The following is a 20,023-nucleotide window of genomic DNA, read 5'->3' on the forward strand; positions in this document are numbered from 1 at the left end:
AGGAGACTCACAGAAGGAACCCTAAACTAGGAATCAGGAGAACCAGGGTTATGGTCCTATTCTGTCACGAACTAAGACAGATGGACCCCAACATTCTATGGCACTACGATTCTACATCAAAACATGCAATCCCAAAGTAAAGGCTAGATACCTGCTATCCTAAAATTGTATTTTATTATTACTAAAACAGAAACATGGTAAAAGAGAGGTGACCTGACAAGAGATTTGATTCTAGGTGTAATGAGAAAATATACCTACAACAACAAATTTTTGAATTACAGGAAGTTCTATCCCCACAGTCAGTTCTCTCAAAAGAGATAGGGTCAGGGTGGGCGTCCAGCTGGCGCCACTTTAAACTTTAGCTTAACATTAATAAGAACACCAGATACCTCCACCCTAACACTCCTTTCCCTAAGGTGAACAGCACTTATAAGAAAGATCTAACAAAGTACAGACAGGCAAAAATACAAAAAACAGTGGAGACAGCAGTTTGGTGTATCTTGATAGGTAAACTCTTACTTTGTATTTCACCGAAAAATTACGGAAAAGGCAACTTGTTTTAATCAATTTTATTTCCAAACTGCCTTTTCTAAAATAAGTATTTTTCTATGGACAAAAATAAGGCTTTGCACACTAAGGTACCCCTATGTTCTCTTCCCCCTTCCCCCCAAAATAAAAACTACATGAATATTAAGCATTTAACAAGTCTGCCAAATACACCTCTTTGAATGTATTCCTGTAGGAGCTGAACACATACACAAAAGGCAAATCAGCATGGCAAGAGGTTTTCTGAAAGGCTGCGATGACTAATATTTCAGGACTGGAACGTGATAGTTATTAAAAGAAACACGAGAGGCGAGGCGTTCTCCCAGTTCCGCATAGGCCCATGTCTCCACTGCAAGAACTACTACAAACAGCATTCAGTGCTGAATTCACACAGTCTATTGTCTCAGGCCTAAATCATCTTTTGCAAATTTCCCTCATGTCACATATTACGTGAATCAAAGAAACAACCAGCAATTCATTTGTTGAAGGTCAGATATAGGGCACAATAAGGCCCATGCACTCAAATGAATTTAAAAAGGGAGGACAAAGAAAACCAAGATAACTTCTTGTTGAAAATGATGCCCTAGAATCCAGCAGACAGTAGAACTATACAGAAAAATTAGATTGAGATCATATGATGGTAGTACCTCCTGACATGTACCAAACACCTTCTCCAGGTTAAAACAAAAGTTCACCTAGCAGGTGGTTCACACCTTTATACATGACTTGAATATCAACCAAGGTTTTTTCAAATGCCTTCCATCATGAACTGGATTGCCAAGCAAAGGCAAATGAGGCCACCCATGAAAGACCACCAGAAGGCCTCACCACTGCCACAATATTTCAGATTTAATAAGAGCATTCTTAGCAAGTTCATGTCCAAAGATTTCAGTCTCCAAATTCAAATATTTTGCATCCTATTTCAACTAATTACAAAGCGTTTTAAAAGACTGAGCTCAGACTTTCCTATTCGAGTAAGTAGAATTTACAGACCACTTCTTAAGAAATAGTCCTAATTTGAGGCGCCTAGGTGGCTCAGTCGGTTAGGCATCCAACTTTGGCTCAGGTCATGATCTCACGGTTTGTGAGTTCAAGCCCCACATCGGGCTCTGTGCTGACAGCTTGGAGCCTGGAGCCTGCTTCAGATTCTGTGTCTCCCTCTCTCTGTTCCTCCCCCGCCTTGCACTGACTGTCTCTCTCTCTCTCTCTCTCTCTCTCAAAAATAATAAAGATTAAAAAAAAAAGAAAAGAAATAGTCCTCTTTTTTGTTGTCCCTCAAGACACACTTTACCTGTTGGAAGGAGTGTAAATAATATAAACTTTCAGATGGCAGTTTGGCCTGCCTATCAAAAATTAAAACATGCATGTACCTTTTGATCCACAAATTACATTTGAGAAGTCTATTATATGACATTTTGGATGTAAATATAAAAATGTTCATTCAATGCAGTATTTTTATAAAGGTAGGAAAATCATATATGCTGATTAACATATGGGATGCCATTCAAAAGAACGGGTTAGACCCACATGTATTGATGTGTAAAGAACTTCAAGAAACTTTGTACAGTGAGAAAAGCAAGTTTCAGAAAAACTGTGCATGTGTGTGAATGCATGTATATATAAAACTGCACAAAAAATGGTCTGAAAGAATTCACACCAAGCAGGTAACAGAAGCTACCCTCTGGGAAGGAGAGTGGATCAATGTGTGTGGGCTGGGGTGGGCGGAAAAGGAAGGGCAGTTTAAAATTGGGACCTTCACTTTCTGTGCTTTATGCACCTGTATTATTCACTTACATCATAGATTACAAAACATTTATTCTTTACGGAAAGCGAGAAAATGCAATGTCAAATTTTAGCTAAGCTCTAGAATCACTTATATGCTGCAACAGGAAAAGAAGTAAAGACCGCTGATAGTCAAAAACATCCCTGTAGATTTGAACCTCAAGGGAACAGAGAAATGTAGGCAGCATCAGTCAGTAGTTACAAACGAATATGACAGCATTTTCACAAACAAGCATCACTCAGAGAACTAAAAGATTATAACTTTAAGATTATAAAGGACACTGAAATCAGAAACATTACTCAAAAGATATAATCATTCCAAATATCTCCTGGAAATTCAGTTTTAACAATGAATTCTATTACTTTGGTACAAAAAGTATACTGTGGGTATGCTCTTTTGACTTAAAAATCTGGCATATACAAAGAGCTAAATGGTATGGGGTGTTTATTCTTACCTGTACATTTTCTTCTGTAACCTGAATTTCTGCAGTGTAAACATAATCAATTAGCATCCTCAGGGTCCAGCCATCTACCTCTTTTATTCGAACTCTCTTTGCTCGGCTCTCACTCATCTCACCTAAAACACAAAAGAGTGAGAGTTAACGCTACAGCAAGACATGCTGTGAAAATACCAATGCCAAGACAGATTCATCCATTTTCTTGCCACTCATTGTATTTTGGAGGCACACAATCCGCCGCTTCTTGCAGACCTGCAACATTTCATCACCTCCCCTGAAAGCTTACACCTGAAAATCACATCACCACACTGAATGTGCCACGTGTCCAACTATAATACCTGTGACATTGTAACTTCAGTATCTGATACTTTCCATGGTTTTTCTGGTCCGTGTTTTTTTTTTGTTTTTGTTTTTTTTTTTTTTTTTTGTAAGAGAGAGAGAGAGAGGAGAGAGGAGCAGAGGGGCAGAAGGAGAGAAAGAGAGAATCCCAAGCAGGCTCTGCTGACACAGGGCTCAATCCCATGACCCCAGGATCATGACCTGAACCAAAATCAAGAGGCAGAAGTTCAACAGACTGAGGCACCCAGGTGCCTCTGATCCATGCTTCTGAGCATCTTGTTTTTCTTTTGGGATTTCCACTCATGACTAGAAGAGTCACAATGTTACCCCTTTTGGCTAACAGCACCAGTACTTGCTAAAAGGACTCACTGGCCTAGCAAGCATTCATTCAACAAGCACAGCAGTGCTGGTCTATGGGCATGAGTGGCCTGGACACAGAGGCTCTGCCCTGGGGGATGACACAACCTTCATGCAGGAAACAAGTAGAACACACATTACAGAAGATGCTGAGGGAAGACAAGACAAAAGAGGGATCATAAAAAGGTTAGTCAATGGCAAGGGCTTGTTATAGGAATCTTCTAGCCCAAGTTCTCATCCGGTTTGTCATCTACAGTAACTTTGCCCACAAATGGTAAGTCATTTCCATACCAACATTTATTACTAAAGCCAGACATTCTTCTATGTCACTGCCTGCTAGAAAGTGCTATACAACCTCTCTCTTTTACTCACTGAACTAATTAAGCATTCAAGGATCATAAATAAGATCCTCTCTTGCGGAAAGAAACAGGAAAGCAGAAAAGAGAAGGGAATGTAGGGACAGAAAGCAGCAGGTTTGAGCACACATGTGTGGACAAGAGGAAAATGACCCAAGACATAGGAAACACAAACTTTCGAATGGAGGAGAAAGAAAATTTCAATCAAAATGACACGGGCAGAAAAAAAAAATGACAGAGGCAGTTTAAAAATTATGATGAGTGCTATAAGACATCTTAAAGAAAAGGTTTGGTTCTAGAATTCACGAGGCTTCAAAGATCAAAGAAGCATGAAAACGATGCTGCCACCCCTCACCTTCACCTTAATCCAGCATCTCCTGTTAGAAAACAACATAATTAAGCTCAGGATTTCTTGAAAGTTCATTTCTTTTTTAGACACAGTACACTGTCAGCGACCATAAGCTATCAGAAAAGCCTATGGGAATCAATAATTACACCAAATTCCTTCGTAAACACAAACGCTGGGAGGAAAGAAATAATAATGATGTACATTTAACTGCGTGCTTCCCTGGAGATTATTTCTGACAAGATCTCAGAAAGAAGCTGTTTTCCTAAGAGCTAAAATATCTCAAAACTATCCTGCCACTTCCCAGGGGAGGAAACATCCATCTGTATTACAAGGGAAGGGAGCTGGTAATGAGAAAGAGGTATATATGCCTATACAGCAGAAGACAGGGATTGGGTTACAAGTCTGTTGCCTAAGCACATTTTTCCCTCTAAAAAAAGGGAGGAAAAAAGAAGGGCTGAGAAATACAGAAATATAATTCTTCATCTGCATATAAGGCACGTTCCTCTATCCTACTCTCTCTGGATCTTGTAGACAGATGGGATTTGTATTATCTGGAAGTTCTTTGGTGCCAAAAGGTAAAGACACTTGGGTAATTCTCACTTGGACTTTAGACAAAAGCCACACCTAATTCATCTATAAGGCTCAAGCGATGCATAAAACCCCACAGGGCCTGGGGCCACACGAATATAAAACCATGCACTTAGTTCTCAAGGATTGAATTCACCTCTTAGGACTTAGCATGACTTAGCTTAGACACAAACACTCTGACTTTAATTTATATATATATGACTGCCAAGCAATTTTTAATATCATCATTTCTAAAGTATTACTAGAAGACATACTTTGCTAATTCATACATTCCAAGGATCATTTTAATATGAATTCTTTCCCCAGAAAACTGCATCTGCTTCCAACAAATTCAATCTCTATCATACGCTGCTTTAGAAATGTTTTAATCCTTGTTTCATGTTAACCTGTGAAAGAGTATCAAAACAAATAGCTTGTCACAGATTGTATTAATAGCTTAAGAATTCTAGTAAATACTGAGAATTAATACTAAAGACATACTAAAGACAGTTGTAAAAGCTTTAGATTTAGAGTAAAAGTAGATTTAGATCTAATTCTAGTTTTTATATACCACCTGAGTTACTGCTCTTTGCTGTTTATAGAGAAAACCTTTAAGTAGTATGGTTTGTGACATTTACTTTTGACAAGGCATTAAAAAAACATATCCAATGTAGTCAGGTGTCCAACTCTTGATTTTAGCTCAGGTCATGGTCTTGTGGTTTGTGGGATTGAACCTGTGTAGGACTTCATGCTGACAGGCAGAGTCTACTTGGGATTCTCTCTCCCTCTCTCATTGCCGCTCCCTCCCTCCCTCCCTATCTCAAAACAAATGAATAAACATTTAAAAATTAAAGAAATAGGGGTGCCTGGGTGGCTCAGTTGGTTAAACATCCGACTTTGACTCAGGTCATGATCTCACAGCTCATGGGTTCAAGCCCTGTGTCGGGCTCTGGGCTGACAGCTCAGAGCCTGGATCCTGCTTTGGATTCTGTTTCCAGCTCTCTCTGTCCCTCCCCACTCATGCTCTGTCTCTCTCTCATAAATAAATAAACATTAAAAAAGTTTTTTAATAAAATAGAATCATTAAAAAATATCCAATGACACTGTACAGAGTTTACCTGGTATCGTTTTTAACTTCACAGAGTCTCTCTCCAAATTAGAGTGTTATGCTTCTGTATTTCGATCATGTAGACCTCTGAAGCTCTATGTGGATATCCACACAGACATCATCACTAAAATTCTGAGAGTCACTTTTGACTCTCCCCTCTTCCTTACCCACCCATGCCATCATTCACTAAAACCTGCAGAATTAAGCTCAGGGAGATCTCAAATCAAATACACCCCCCCTCATCCTTCCACCACTATGTCACCAGGGTCCCTGCTAACACCACCACAGCAACTTCCTAATTGTTTCCCAACCCCCAGGAGGACTCCACAGATCTAACCATGGCACTCAAAAGCCATGAGCTGCTCTTAGTCCAGGTGTGTGAGCCCCTTCCACATCCCATCCCTGCTTAGCTATCCAGCTTCCTCTCTCCCTCTCCCACTTCTAGCCTTAAAATGTATCAGGAAGGAACTTCCCATAGTTCACATACAGCAAACAATATCCTGCTTTAATGCCTTTGTTGAGTTTTCTCTTTCTCTCCCCATGCTTCCATGTACCAGGCTAATCTCCATTCTTCAAGATTCAGCTGGACCCTCTGCAAATAGGCTTACCTGTTAATGAGCCAAGGCTGGGTTAGGCTCCCAACCTGGGTACACTTGGGTACCTACTGCAAATGCACTCTGTTATACTATACCTAGCTCTCCCCACCTAGATCTTGAACTCCCTGAGAGTGAGATGTCTTTCTCATCTTGTCTCTGTATCCCACAATGACTGACCTATTGTAGATACCCAATAAATTCTGGTTGGATAAATGAATGACTAAAAAAATAAAAAGTAAAGTGTCACAATTTAAAATGTAGGATCTTTACTCAACATAATTAACATGTGAATTAATCTCAAGCATGGGTATTCTAGCTATGAAGGATTTCAGTCAATATTCATTAAATATCCACTATACATCCCAGGCCAAGCTACGCCCTTCTCTACTTTTTTTCTTTTAATTTTTTTATTGTTTATTTATTTTTGAAAGACAGAGAGATGGAGCTTGAGTGGGGGAGGGGCAGAGAGAGACAGAGAGAGAGACACAGAATCTGAAGCAGGCTCCAGGTTTTGAGCTGTCAGCACAGAGCCCAACGCAGGCTTGAACCCATGGACTGCTGAGATCATGACATGAGCTGTAGTGGGATGCTTAATCTACTGAGCCACCCACATGCCCCTCATCTCTACTTTCTTTGAGAAAAAAATGAAGTCCTCCAAATTGTAAAAGTTTATGGCATATCTCTGAATAGGAACATTTCCATCTCAAGGACCTTTAATTAAGACTCCAGAAATCCAGCACAAACTGGTAACTTTATTTATCCATTCTAAAGTTCTAAAAAGTGAATAGGTTGAGATGGCAAACCCTAAGATCTGTTTCAATACAAAAATCCTATGATTCTAACTTCAGTTACTGTTCAGCATATAAAAATATTGGAAAAAAAAACCATAAAAACAAGAATCTTTACTGTGCTGAAACCTTAAGAAGTGAATGACAAATTTATAGCTACATTTAATAAATAAATTTTATTCCATTACTTTCAAGTTCACATGTATTCTAATCATTATTCTAATCATGTATTTGCCATTAGTCCTGGGTTACAAAGAAGCTACTGACACACAGGTATTTTCATTCTGGCAACCTGTCCTGGATGCCCCTGCCAGTCACTCCCTATGATGGTCATGGTGCATAACTCCCCAATTCTACCAATAATAAGAGGCAAACATGGTAACTGCATTCCCCTGACAGTTTTGGTCTAGTTTGAGTAACTTCTGGGAAAGTTCTACTAGACCCTAAAGGGGAGAAAAAAAGAAAAAGCAATCCCTCTCCTTCCTTGAGATGTTGGGTTCACTCTGATAGGCATCTTGCATTCATGAGGGGTAGCAACCTTGGTATAAAATTTTTACTGAGGCTAGCAGACAGTGAGACAGAAGAAAGCAGACCCTTCATGAAATCTTTCAGCTGCAGATCTGACCATGCCTGGTGTCCAGCCTACTTTCCAGTTATGAGAGAAGAGATTTCCTTACTATTTAAACCAGTTTAAGTACAGTTTCTGTTATGTGCAGACTAAAGCATCCTAACTTAGGCTCTTAATACACAAGACCCTATTTAATTCTCTTCACAGCAGTCAATAATATCAGAAATTATCTTTTCTTTGCATTTACTCTGTCTAGCCTTTCTTCCTCTTCCAATGACAATCGTGAGGAAGAGGGGAGAGGGAGGACAGAGAAAGGGGAAGAGTGCAGGAAAAACGCTTCCCCTATAGTAGCTGGAGAGAAAGAGTGAAAAATGCTCATGGGGAAATGAACAAGAAATCTGTTCTCCAAAACTATTGATGGGAAGAAAGGCGAGGGTTTCAATACCACCAGGATTCAATAAACCGTGAAATGCAGAGTCTCAAGTTTCAGAGCTCAGTGCCTGGCAGTGCTCTGGTGAGGAAGCAGGACTAATCCTCAGGAGCAGGCAACAGGATGTGAAGGGTCCACGTGCCACATAGGAAGAAGTGGTTCCCCTGTTTGGAGAGCATTTGGTAGAGATCATACAGCCTCCCCACAGGCAAAGGTCCCAGCAGACCCTGGAGAGCAGCCGTGTTTGCTGACAAACATATTGGGACAAAGACACCAGAGTGTGGTGAAACCAAGTGCCGGCTGTGTGTTGTGATTTGCCAAAATCTCTGAACCTCTGCCACTGCACGATCACACAAACCTTTTCAGAGGCAAGCCAGCACTTGGCCATTGCTCACCGAGACCCTCCCTCAGGGAGTCAGGACAGGACTAAGCCACAGGGGTCTCTGAAGTGTGAGGTTTTGAAACACAACCCAATCTGAGATAAAACTCTGGAGGGAGGTGCCGCCTGGCAGACTGACAGTTTGGACATGGACAGAAGCATGACCCAAAGGAGGGGTGCTTGATCGCGGGTAGGCGAGAGCGCAAAGTTCCTGTGACAGAGACTAGGGAGCTGGGTGAGGCCATTTCCACCTCTCCCGCGCACCCATAAACTCACCACACTAATCCACCCCAGTAAGCTAAGCAGTGCCACCTTGTGGGGAACGAGGCCATTACACCAAGCCCCAACCAACTGTGCCCTCCAAGCACACCCCTAGAAGACCAGGACAAGTCCCTCCACCTGCATAGTGTACAGACTATAGAGGACTTCATAGTTTCAGTTCTAGGGAAAACTGGATATAACTTCATTTGGGTTTCATTCTGTTTCCTGGTTCATTTATTTGTTCATTTTTTTTTTCTTTTTGCTTCTGTTTTTGTTTAACTTGGTTTTGTTGGTTTTCTATTTCTTTTCTTTGCCTTCTCCTGGATACAGAAAGAGAAAAATCTATTCTTCTTTTCTTTTTCTTTTCTTTTTCTTTTTTTTCCATTTTTATAAAATCTTTTTTACTTTATTGTTTTAAATTTTTTATTCTACCTAATTTTCTGTATTTCATTTTACTCTATTTTATTACGTAATTCTTTTAATTTTCTAATTTTTCTCACCTTTTTTTCCCTTTTCTTTCTTTTCTTTCCCTTTTTGTCTATTCTATCAAGCTTCTTTCAGCAAGCAGACCAAACTAGGATCTAGCTTCCTCTATTTGATTTTTTGTTTTGTTTCTAATTTTTTAATTTTAATTTTTAATTTTATTAATTTTTTTCTTCCTCCAAAATGACAAAATGAAAGAATTCATCCCAAAGAAAGAACAGAAAGAAATGACAGCTAGGGGCTTAATCAACACAGATATAAGCAAGATGTCTGAACTAGAGTTTAGAACCACCATAATAAGAATACTAGCTGGGGTTGAAAAAAGTATAGATTCCCTTTCTGTGGAGATGAAAGAAGTAAAATCTAGTCAGGACACAATTAAAAATGCTACAACCGATGTGCAATCTCGAATGCATATGAATACCATGGTGGCAAGGATGGACGAAGCAGAGCAGCAAATCAGCAACACAGAAGACAAGATTACGGAGAATGAAGCAGAAAAAAAGAGGGAAACAAAAGCAGAAGAGCACAAGACTTAGAGAACTTAGTGACTTTTAAAAAGGATTAATATTTGAAAGGTAGGAGTCCCAGAAGATGGAAGAGAGAGAAAAAAGGGACAGAAGGTTTATGTGAGCAATTTATAGCAGAAAACTTTACTAATCTAGGGAAGGACACAGACATCAAAATCCAGGAAGCACAGAGAACTCCCATTAGATTTAACAAAAACCAACCATCACCAAGGCATATCATAGTCAAATATACAAAATACACAGACTAAAAAAGACTTATGAAATACCAGCAAAGGAAAAAAGTCCTGAACCTACAAGGGGAGACACATCAGGTTCACAGCAGACCTATCCACAGAAACTTGGCAGGCCAGAAAAGACTGGCAAGATATATTCAACGTGCTGAATTGAAAAAGTATGCAGCCAAGAATTTATCTGGCAAGGCTGTCATTCAAAATAGAAGGAGAGATAAAGTTTACTAGACAAACAAAAACTAAGGGAGTTCTGACCACTAAACCAGCCCTGAAAGAAATTTTAAGGTGGACTCTCTAAGGGGAGAAAAGACAAAACAAAGACTAGAAAGGTCCAGAGATCATCACCAGAAACACCAACTATACAGGCAACACAATGGCACTAAATTCATATCTTTCACTACTCACTCTAAATGTCGATGGACTAAATGCTCCAATCAAAAGACACTGGGTATCAGAATGGATAAGAAAACAAGACTCATCTATATGCTGCTAAAAAAGAGACTCATTTTAGATCTAAATACACTTGCAGATTGAAAGTTAAGGGGATGGAGAATAATCTATCATGCTAATAGTCACCAAAAGAAAGGTGCAGTAGTCATCCTTGTATCAGATAATCTGGACTTTAAAATAAAAACTATAACAGATGAAGAAGGACACTATATCATAATTAAGGGGTCTATCCACCAAGAAGACCTAACAATTGTAAATATTTATTCTTCCAATGTGAAAGCACCCAAATATATAAATCAATCACAAAAATAAAGAAACTCATTGATAATAATACCATAATAGTAGGGGACTTCAACACCCCACTTACAGCAACGGACAAATCATCTAAGCAGAAAATCAACAAGGAAACAATGGCTTTGAATGACACACTGGACCAGACAGACTTAACAGATACATTCAGAACATTTCATCCTAAAGCAGGAGAATGCACATTCTTCTTGAGTGTACATGGAACATTCTCTAGAACAGATAGCATATTGGGACACAAATCAGCCATCAATAAGTACAAAAAGATTGAGATCATACTGTGCATATTTTCAGACCACAATGCTATGAAACTCGAAATCAACCACAAGAAAAAATTTGGAAAGACCATGAATACTTGGAGATAAAATAACATCCTACTAAAGAATGGGAACTCTTTCAGAGGAGCCAGGATAGCGGAACAGCATGGAAGTTTTTTTGTGTGTCTCGCATCCATGAAATACAGCCAGACCAACACTAAATCCTCCTACACACCTAGAAAACTGATTGGAGGATTAACACAACAGTCTGCACAACCTGAACCACAGAATTCAGCAGGTACACAGCACGGAGAGGTGGACTTGGGGAGCGAGAAGGCACGGGAAGGGAGGTGCTTTTGCAAGTGGAGAGAGGATGGAGACTGGGGGTGTGGGGGGCAATACAGGAAAAGCACCCCTCCCCAAAAGCAGCTGGAGAGAAAGTGGGAAACTGGAAACAGCTGCAGGGACTAAACTAAAAAGGGAGTAAGGAGAAAGGAGAGGGTTTAAATTCCATTAAGACTGTAAACAAGGGGAACACAAAGTCTGCAACTCCTCAGCTCAATACCTGGTGGTACTCTGGTGAGAAGGGCAAATCCCCAGGAACAGAGTGGGGTCCGGGAGGTTCTTGGGCCACACGGGGAAAAGTGGTTCCACTGCTGGAAGGACATTTGGTAGAGACTATTGAAGCCACCTGGTCCCAGCAGACTCCAGAAAACAGCCACATTCGCTGGTGCTGGAACAAGGTCGTTAAGGGTGAAGCCTGGTGCTAGATATATGTTGTGATTTTCCATAACCCCTGAAAAGCTGCTGCTACACTATCTCGTGAACTTTTTCTGGGGCGGGTTGGAACCTGGCCACAGTCTCTGGGCACCGGCAGCAGCACGGTCCAGCAAGCATTCCGGGGTGCAGCCAACATTCGGCCATTGCTTGGTGAGACCCTCCCACAGAGGGGCAAAACGGGTCAAAGCCACAGTCCTTCAGAAGTAACGGACTGGGGAAAACAGCCGCATCTGAGACAAAACTCGGGAGAGAGGTACTGCCTGGGGCCTGGTCACCGACAGTGAAGAAGCAGGGAGTGGACTAAAGGTGAAGACAGAGGACGGGTGCACGATTGCTGATCAGAGAGAACAGAGTTCCCATACTAGAGACGGGGTAGCTGGGTGACGCCATTTTCACCACTACCGCACATAGGCATAGACACCTACGAGCGCTAAAACCATCCACCCCAGTAGGCTAGCAGCGCCATCAAGTGGAGAACAGTCTTTACACTGAGCCCCGCCCAACTGGGCTCTTCAAGAACACAAGTCTCACTGCCTACTTAGTTTATGGACTATAAAGCGCTACATAGACTGACTTCTAGGGGAAAACGAAGTAATTTCAGTCCTATTTCAATCTGTTAGCAGGTCCATCTATTCAATTTTCTTTCCTTTTTTTCTCCTTTACACTATTCTTTTTCTTGAATAAAGAGAAAAAATTCATTTTTATTTTCAATTTTTTATTAAAAATATTTTTAATTTTTTTTACTATATTTTTCTTTTGTGTCAATTTTTTCAAATTGTATCTTACTTCCATCATTCTATTTTTGTCTACTTCAGTGTATTCACCTTCTCAAATTTTCAAACGATTTCCTTTTCTTTTCTTTTTTCTCTTTTTCATTTCTATTCTTTTTCTTGAATTCAGAAAAACTTCATTTTTACTTTCAATTGCAACTAAAAATATTTTCCTTTAATTTTTTACTATATTTTTTGCTTTTATATAAATTTTTTCAAATTCTATTTTACTTCCATCATTTTATTTTAGACTCCCACTACTTTGAAAAGTGTATTCACTTTTTAAAACGATTTCCTTTTTTCTTCTTTTTCTTTTCTTTTTCTTAAACAGAAAGAGAAAAATTCATTTTTATTTTGAATTATTAAAAATATTTTTAATTTTTTTCTACTATATTCTTTACTTTTGTGTAAATCTTTTTAAACTCTATATTACTCCCATCATCTCATTTTAGTCTACTTGAGTGTATTCATTTTTTCAAATTCTCAAACAATTTCCTTTTTTTTCTTCCCCCTTTTTTTCTCTAATCTGTCAAACCACTTTCAACACCCAGACCAAATCACACCTACGATCTAGCATCATTTACTCGATTTTTTGTGTAGGTTTTTAATTTTTTTAATTTTAATTTTTTAATTTTAATTTTTTAATTTTAATTTTTCTACCTTATTAATTCCTTTTCTCCCTTCAAAATCACAAAATGAAGGAATTCACCCCAAAGGAAAGAGCATGAAGAAACAACAGCCAGGGATTTAACCAACACAGATACAAGCAAGATGTCTGAACCAGAATTTAGAATTACGATAATAAGAATACTAGCTGCAGTCGAAAACAGATTAGAATCCCTTTCTGCAGAGATAAAAGAAGTAAAAAATAGAATGAAATTAAAAATGCTATAACTGAACTGCAATCATGGATGGATGCAGCCGCGGCAAGGATGGATGAGGCAGAACAGAGAATCAGTGATATAGAGGACAAACTTATAGAGAATAATGAGGCAAAAAAAAAGAGGGAGATGAAGGCAAAAGAGCACGATTTAAGAATTAGAGAAATCAGTGACTCATTAAAAAGGAACAACATCAGAATCATAGGGGTCCCAGAAGAGGAAGAGAGAGAAATAGGGGTAGAAGGGTTATGTGAGCAAATCATAGCAGAAAACTTTCCTAATCTGGGAAAAGACACAGACATCAAAATCCGGGAAGCACAGAGGACGACCCCCATTAGATTCAACAAAACCCAACCATCAACAAGGCATATCATATTCAAGTTCACAAAATACTCAGGCAAGGAGAGAATCATGAAGGCAGCAAGGGAAAAAAAGTCCCTAACCTACAAGGGAAGACAGATCAGGTTTGCAGCAGACCTATCCACAGAAACTTGGCGTGGCAGGATATATTCAATGTGCTGAATCAGAAAAATATGCAGCCAAGAATTCTTTACCCAGCAAGGCTGTCATTCAAAATAGAAGGAAAGATTAAAAGTTTCCCAAACAAAAATTAAAGGAGTTTGTGACCACTAAACCAGCCCTGCAAGAAATTTTAAGGGGGACTCTCTGAGGGGAGAAAAGATGAATACATATACATATATATAGCAACAAAGATTATAAAGGACCAGAAACACCACCAGAAAATCCAACTCCACAAGCATCATAATGGCAATGAATTCATATCTTTCAGTACTCACTCTAAACGTCAATGGACTCAATGTTCCAATCAAAAGACATAGGGTAACAGAATGGATAAGAAAACAAGATCCATCTATATGCTGTTTACAAGAAACCCACTTTAGACCTAAAGACACCTTCAGATTGAAAATAAGGGGATGGAGAACCATCTATCATGCTAATGGTCAACCAAAGAAAGTCAGAGTAGCCATACTTATATCACAAAATCTAGACTTTAAAATAAAGACTGTATCAAGAGATACAGAAGGGCATTACATCATAATCAAGGGGGTCTATCCACCAAGACCTAACAATTGTAAACATTTATGCACCAAATATGGAAGCACCCAAATATATACATCAATGAATCACAAAGAAACTCATCAATACTAATACCATAATAGTAGGAGACTTCAATACCCCACTCACAACAATGGACAGATCATCTAATCAAAAAATCAACAAGGAAACAATGGCCTTGAATGACACACTGGACCAGACGAACTTAACAGATATATTGAGAACATTTCATCCTAAAGCAGCAGAATATACATTCTTCTCCAGTGCACATGGAACGTTCTCCAGAATAGACCATATACTGGACACAAATCAGCCCTAAGTAAGTACAAAAAGATCGAGAGCATACAGTGCATATTTTCAGACCACAACGCTATCAAACTCGAAATCAACCACAAGAAAAATTTGAAAGGTAACAAATACTTGGAGACTGAAGAACGTCCTACTAAAGAATGAATGGGCTAACCAAGCAGTTTAAGAGGAAATTTAAAAGTATATGGAAGTCAATGAAAATGATAACACCAAAACCCAAAACCTTTGGGACGCAGCAAAGGCAGTCATAAGAGGAAAGTATATAGCAATCCAGGCCTTCCTAAAGAAGGAAGACAGATCTTAGATACATATCCTAACCTTACGCCTTAAGGAGCTGGAAAAAGAATAGCAAATAAAACCCCAAACCAGCAGAAAACAGAAAATAATAAAGATTAGAGCAGAAATGAATGCTATCGAAACCAAAAAAAAAAAAAAAATACAGAACAGATCAATGAAACCAGATGCTGGTTCTTTGAAAGAATTAACAAAATTGATAAACCACTAGCCAGTTTGATCAAAAAGAAAAAGGAAAGGACCCAAATAAATAAAGTCAAGAATGAAACAGGAGAGATCACAACCAACACAGCAGAAATAAAAACAATAATAAGAGGGGCGCCTGGGTGGCGCAGTCGGTTAAGCGTCCGACTTCAGCCAGGTCACGATCTCGCGGTCCGTGAGTTCGAGCCCCGCGTCAGGCTCTGGGCTGATGGCTCAGAGCCTGGAGCCTGTTTCCGATTCTGTGTCTCCCTCTCTCTCTGCCCCTCCCCCGTTCAGCTCTGTCTCTCTCTGTCCCAAAAATAAATAAATGTTGAAAAAAAAAAAATTAAAAAAAAAAAAATAATAAGAGAATATTATGAGCAATTATATGCCAATAAAATGGGCAATCTGGAAGAAATGGACAAATTCCTAAAAGATATACACCACCAAAACTGAAACAGGAAGAAATAAAAAATTTGAACAGACCTATAACCAGTAAGGAAATCAAAGTAGTAATCAAAAATCTGCCAAAAAACAAGAGTCCGGGGCCAGATGGCTTTCCAGGGGAATTCTACCTAACATTTAAGGAAGAGTGAACACCTATTCTCTTGAAACTGTTCCAAAAAATAGAAATGGAAGGAAAATTTCCAAACTCTTTCTAGGAAGCCAGCATTACGTTCATTCCAAAACCAGACAGAGATCCCACTAAGAAGGAGAACTATATAGACCAATTTCCCTGATGAACATGGATGCAAAAATCCTCAACAAGATATTAGCCAACTGGATCCAACAATACATTAAAAAATGTATTCATCACGACCAAGTGGGATTTATACCTGGGATGCAGGGTTCGTTCAATATCCACAAAACAATTAATGTGATTCATCACACCAATAAAAGAAAGGACAAGAGCCATATGATCCTCTCAACAGATGCAGAGAAAGCATGTGACAAAATACAGCACCCTTTCTTGATAAAAACCCTCAAGAAAGTCGGGATAGAAGGAGCATACCTTGAGATCATAAAAGCCATAGAAGAACGACCCAACACTAATATCATCCTCAATGGGGAAAAACTGAGAGCTTTCCCCTAACGTCAGGAACAAGACAGGGATGTCCACTCTTGCCACTGTTATTCAACATAGGATTGGAAGACTTAGCCTCTGCAATCAGACAACACAAAGAAATAAAAGGCATCCAAACTGGGCAGAAGGAGGTCAAACTTTCACTCTTTGCAGATGACATGATACTGTATATGGAATACCCAAAAGATTCCACAAAAAAAACTGCTAGAATTGATTCATGAATTCAGCAAAGTTGCAGGATATAAAATCAATGCACAGAAATCAGGTGCATTCCTATACACCAACAATGAAGTGACAGAAAGAGAAATCAAGGAATCGATCCCATTTACAGTTGCACCAAAAACCATAAAATACCTAGGAATAAATCTAACCAAAGAGGTGAAAAATCTATATGCTGAAAATTATAGAAAGCTTATGAAAGAAAAGACACCAAAAAATGGAAAAAGATTCCCTGCTCCTGGATAGGAAGAACAAATACTGTTAACATGTCAATACTACCCAAAGCAATCTACATATTCAATGAAATCCCTATCAAAATAACACCAGCATTCTTCACAGAGCTACAACAAATAATCCTAAAATTTGTATGGAACCAGAAAAGACCCCAAATAGCCAAAGAGATCTTGAAAAAGAAAACCAAAGCTGGAGGCATCACAATCCCAGACTTCAAGCTATACTACAAAGCTGTAATCATCAAGACAGTATGGTACTGGCACAAGAACAGACACTCAGATCAATGGAACAGAATAGAGAACCCAGAAATGGACCCAAAAACGTATGGCCAACTAATCTTTGACAAAGCAGGAAAGACTATCCAATGGAATAAAGACAGTCTCTTCAGCAAGTGGTGTTGGGAAAACTGGACAGCAACATGCAGAAGAATGAACCCGGACCACTTTCTTACACCATACACAAAAATAAACTCAAAATGGATGAAAGACCTCATCTTTGATCTTGGCCACAGCAACTTCTTACTCAACACGTCTCCAAAGGCAAGGGAAACAAAAGTAAAAATGAACTACTGGGACCTCGTCAAAATAAAAAGCTTCTGCACAGCGAAGGAAACAATCAACAAAACTAAAAGGTAACTGACAGAATGGGAGAAGATATTTGCAAATGACATATCAGATAAAGGGTTAGTATCCAAAATCTACAAAGAACTTATCAAACTCAACACCCAAAAAACAAATAATCCAGTGAAGAAATGTGCAAAAGACATGAATAGACACTTCTCCAAGGAAGACACAGATGGCCAATGGACACATGAAAAAATGCTCAACATCACTCACCATCAGGGAAATACAAAGCAGAACCACAATGAGATACCACCTTACACCTGTCAGAATGGCTAACATTAACAACTCAGGCAACAACAGATGTTGGCGAGGATGCGGACAAAGAGGATCTCTTTTGCATTGTTGGTGGGAATGCAAGCTGGTGCAGCCACTCTGGAAAACAGGTTCCTCAAAAAACGAAAAATGGAGCTACCCTACAACCCATCATTGCACTACTAGGCATTTATCCAAGGGATACAGGTGTGCTGTTTTGAAGGGACACATGCAACCCCCATGTTTATAGCAGCACTATCAACAATATGCAAAGTATGGAAAGAGCCCAAATGTCCATCGATGGATGAATGGATAAAGAAAATGTGATATATATATTAAATGGAGTATTACTCGGCAATCGAAAAGAATGAAATCTTGCCATTTGCAACCACGTGGATGGAACTGGAAGGTATGCTAAGTGAAACTAGTCAGAGAAAGACAAAAATCATATGACTTAACTCATATGAGGACTTTAAGAGACAAAACAGATGAACATAAGGGAAGGGAAACAAAAATAATATAAAAACAGGGAGGGGGACAAAACAGAAGAGACTCATAAATATGAAGAACAAACTGAGGGTTACACAAGTGATTGTGAGAGGAGGGATGGGCTAAATGGGTAAGGGGCATTAAGGAGTCTACTCCCGAAATTATTGTTGCACTATATGCTAACTAATTTGGATGTAAATTTTAAGAAATAAAAAATCAAATTAAAAAAAAGAAAAAGTACATGGAAGCCAATGAAAATGAAAACACGAAAACCCCAAACTCTGGGACACAGCAAAGGAGGTCATAAGAGGGAGGTATATAGCAATCAGGTCTTCTTAAAGAAGGAAGAAAGGTCTCAAATACACAACCTAACCTTACACCTAAAAGAGCTGGAAAAAGAGCAGCAAATAAAGCCCAAAATCAGCAGAAAACGGGAAATAATGAAGATTAAAGCAGAAATCAGTAATGTATATTAAAAAAAAAAAAAAAAAAAAAACAGTTGAACAGATCAATGAAACCAGGAGCTGGTTCTCTGAAAGAATTAACAAAAGTCATAAACCCCTAGCCAGTTTCATCAAAAAGAACAGGGAAAGGACCCAAATAAATAAGATCAAGAATTAAAGAGGGGTGATCACAACCAACACCACAGAAATACAAACAATAATAATAAAATATGAGCAACTATATGCCAACACATTTGGCAATCGGGAACAAACAGAAAAATTCCTAAAAACATATAAACTACCAAAACTGAGATAGGAGGTAGAAAATTTGAACAGACCCACATTCAGTAAAGAAATTGAATCAGTAATCAAAATCTCCCAACAAACAAGAGTCCAGGGCCAGATGGCTTTCCAGGGGAATTCTACCAAACATTTAAAGAAGAGTTAGCACCTATTCTTTTGAAGCTGTTCCAAAAAATAGAATGGAAGCAAAAACTTCCAAATTCAGTCTATGCAGCCAGCATTACCTTGATTCCAAAACCTGACAAAGACTCCACTAAAAAGGAGAACTACAGACCAATTTCCCTGATGAACATGGATGCAAAAATTCCCAACTAGAACTAGCCAACATTACATTAAAAGAATTATTCACCAGGATCAAGTGGGATTTATTCCTAGGATTCAGGTCTGGTTCGTATCTGCAAATCAGTGTGATATATCACGTTAATAACAGAAAGGATAAGAACCACATGATCCTCTCAATAGATGCAGAGAAAGCATTTGACAAAATACAGCATCCTTTCTTGATAACCCTTAAGTAGGAATAAAAGGATTATGCCTCAAGATCATAGAGGCCACTACAAAAGACCCACAGGTAATATCATCCTCAATGAGGAAAAACTGAGAGCTTTCCCCCTAAGGTCAGGAACACAACAAGGATGTCCATTCTCACCACTGTTATTCAACATAGTGTTGCAAGTCATAGCCTCAGCAATGAGACAACACAAAGAAATAAAAAGCATCCTAATGGGCAAAGAGGAAATCAAACTTTCACTCTTGGAGGACGACTTGATACTCTATGTGTAAAACCCAAAAGAGTCCACCAAAAAACTGCTAGAATTGATCCATGAATTCAGCAAAGTTGCAGAATATAAAATCAATGCAAAGAAATCAGCTCCATTCCCATACACCAATAATGAAGCAGCAGAAAAAGAAATCAAGGAATCAATCCCATTTATTGCACCA

The 20,023-nt window shown here is 38.9% G+C and overlaps 1 protein-coding gene across 7 annotated transcripts in view; it reads right to left on the reverse strand.

The window, feature by feature from the left end:
- KLHL2 (kelch like family member 2) overlaps positions 1-20,023 on the reverse strand; it is a 117,398-nt gene that overhangs the window by 65,137 nt on the left and 32,238 nt on the right. For 6 of the 7 annotated variants that reach the window (XM_030312791.1, XM_030312795.1, XM_030312792.1 and 3 more), the window contains exon 4: positions 2,784-2,905. The exons of the other annotated variant lie outside the window; for it this stretch is intronic. In XM_030312791.1, coding sequence (XP_030168651.1) covers positions 2,784-2,905 — 122 coding nt within the window. The remainder of the gene's footprint in view (positions 1-2,783; positions 2,906-20,023) is intronic. 7 annotated transcript variants of the gene reach the window in all.

The sequence above is a fragment of the Lynx canadensis genome, chromosome B1 (genome assembly GCF_007474595.2).
Source record: "Lynx canadensis isolate LIC74 chromosome B1, mLynCan4.pri.v2, whole genome shotgun sequence".
Classification (NCBI taxonomy): Eukaryota; Metazoa; Chordata; class Mammalia; order Carnivora; family Felidae; genus Lynx; species Lynx canadensis.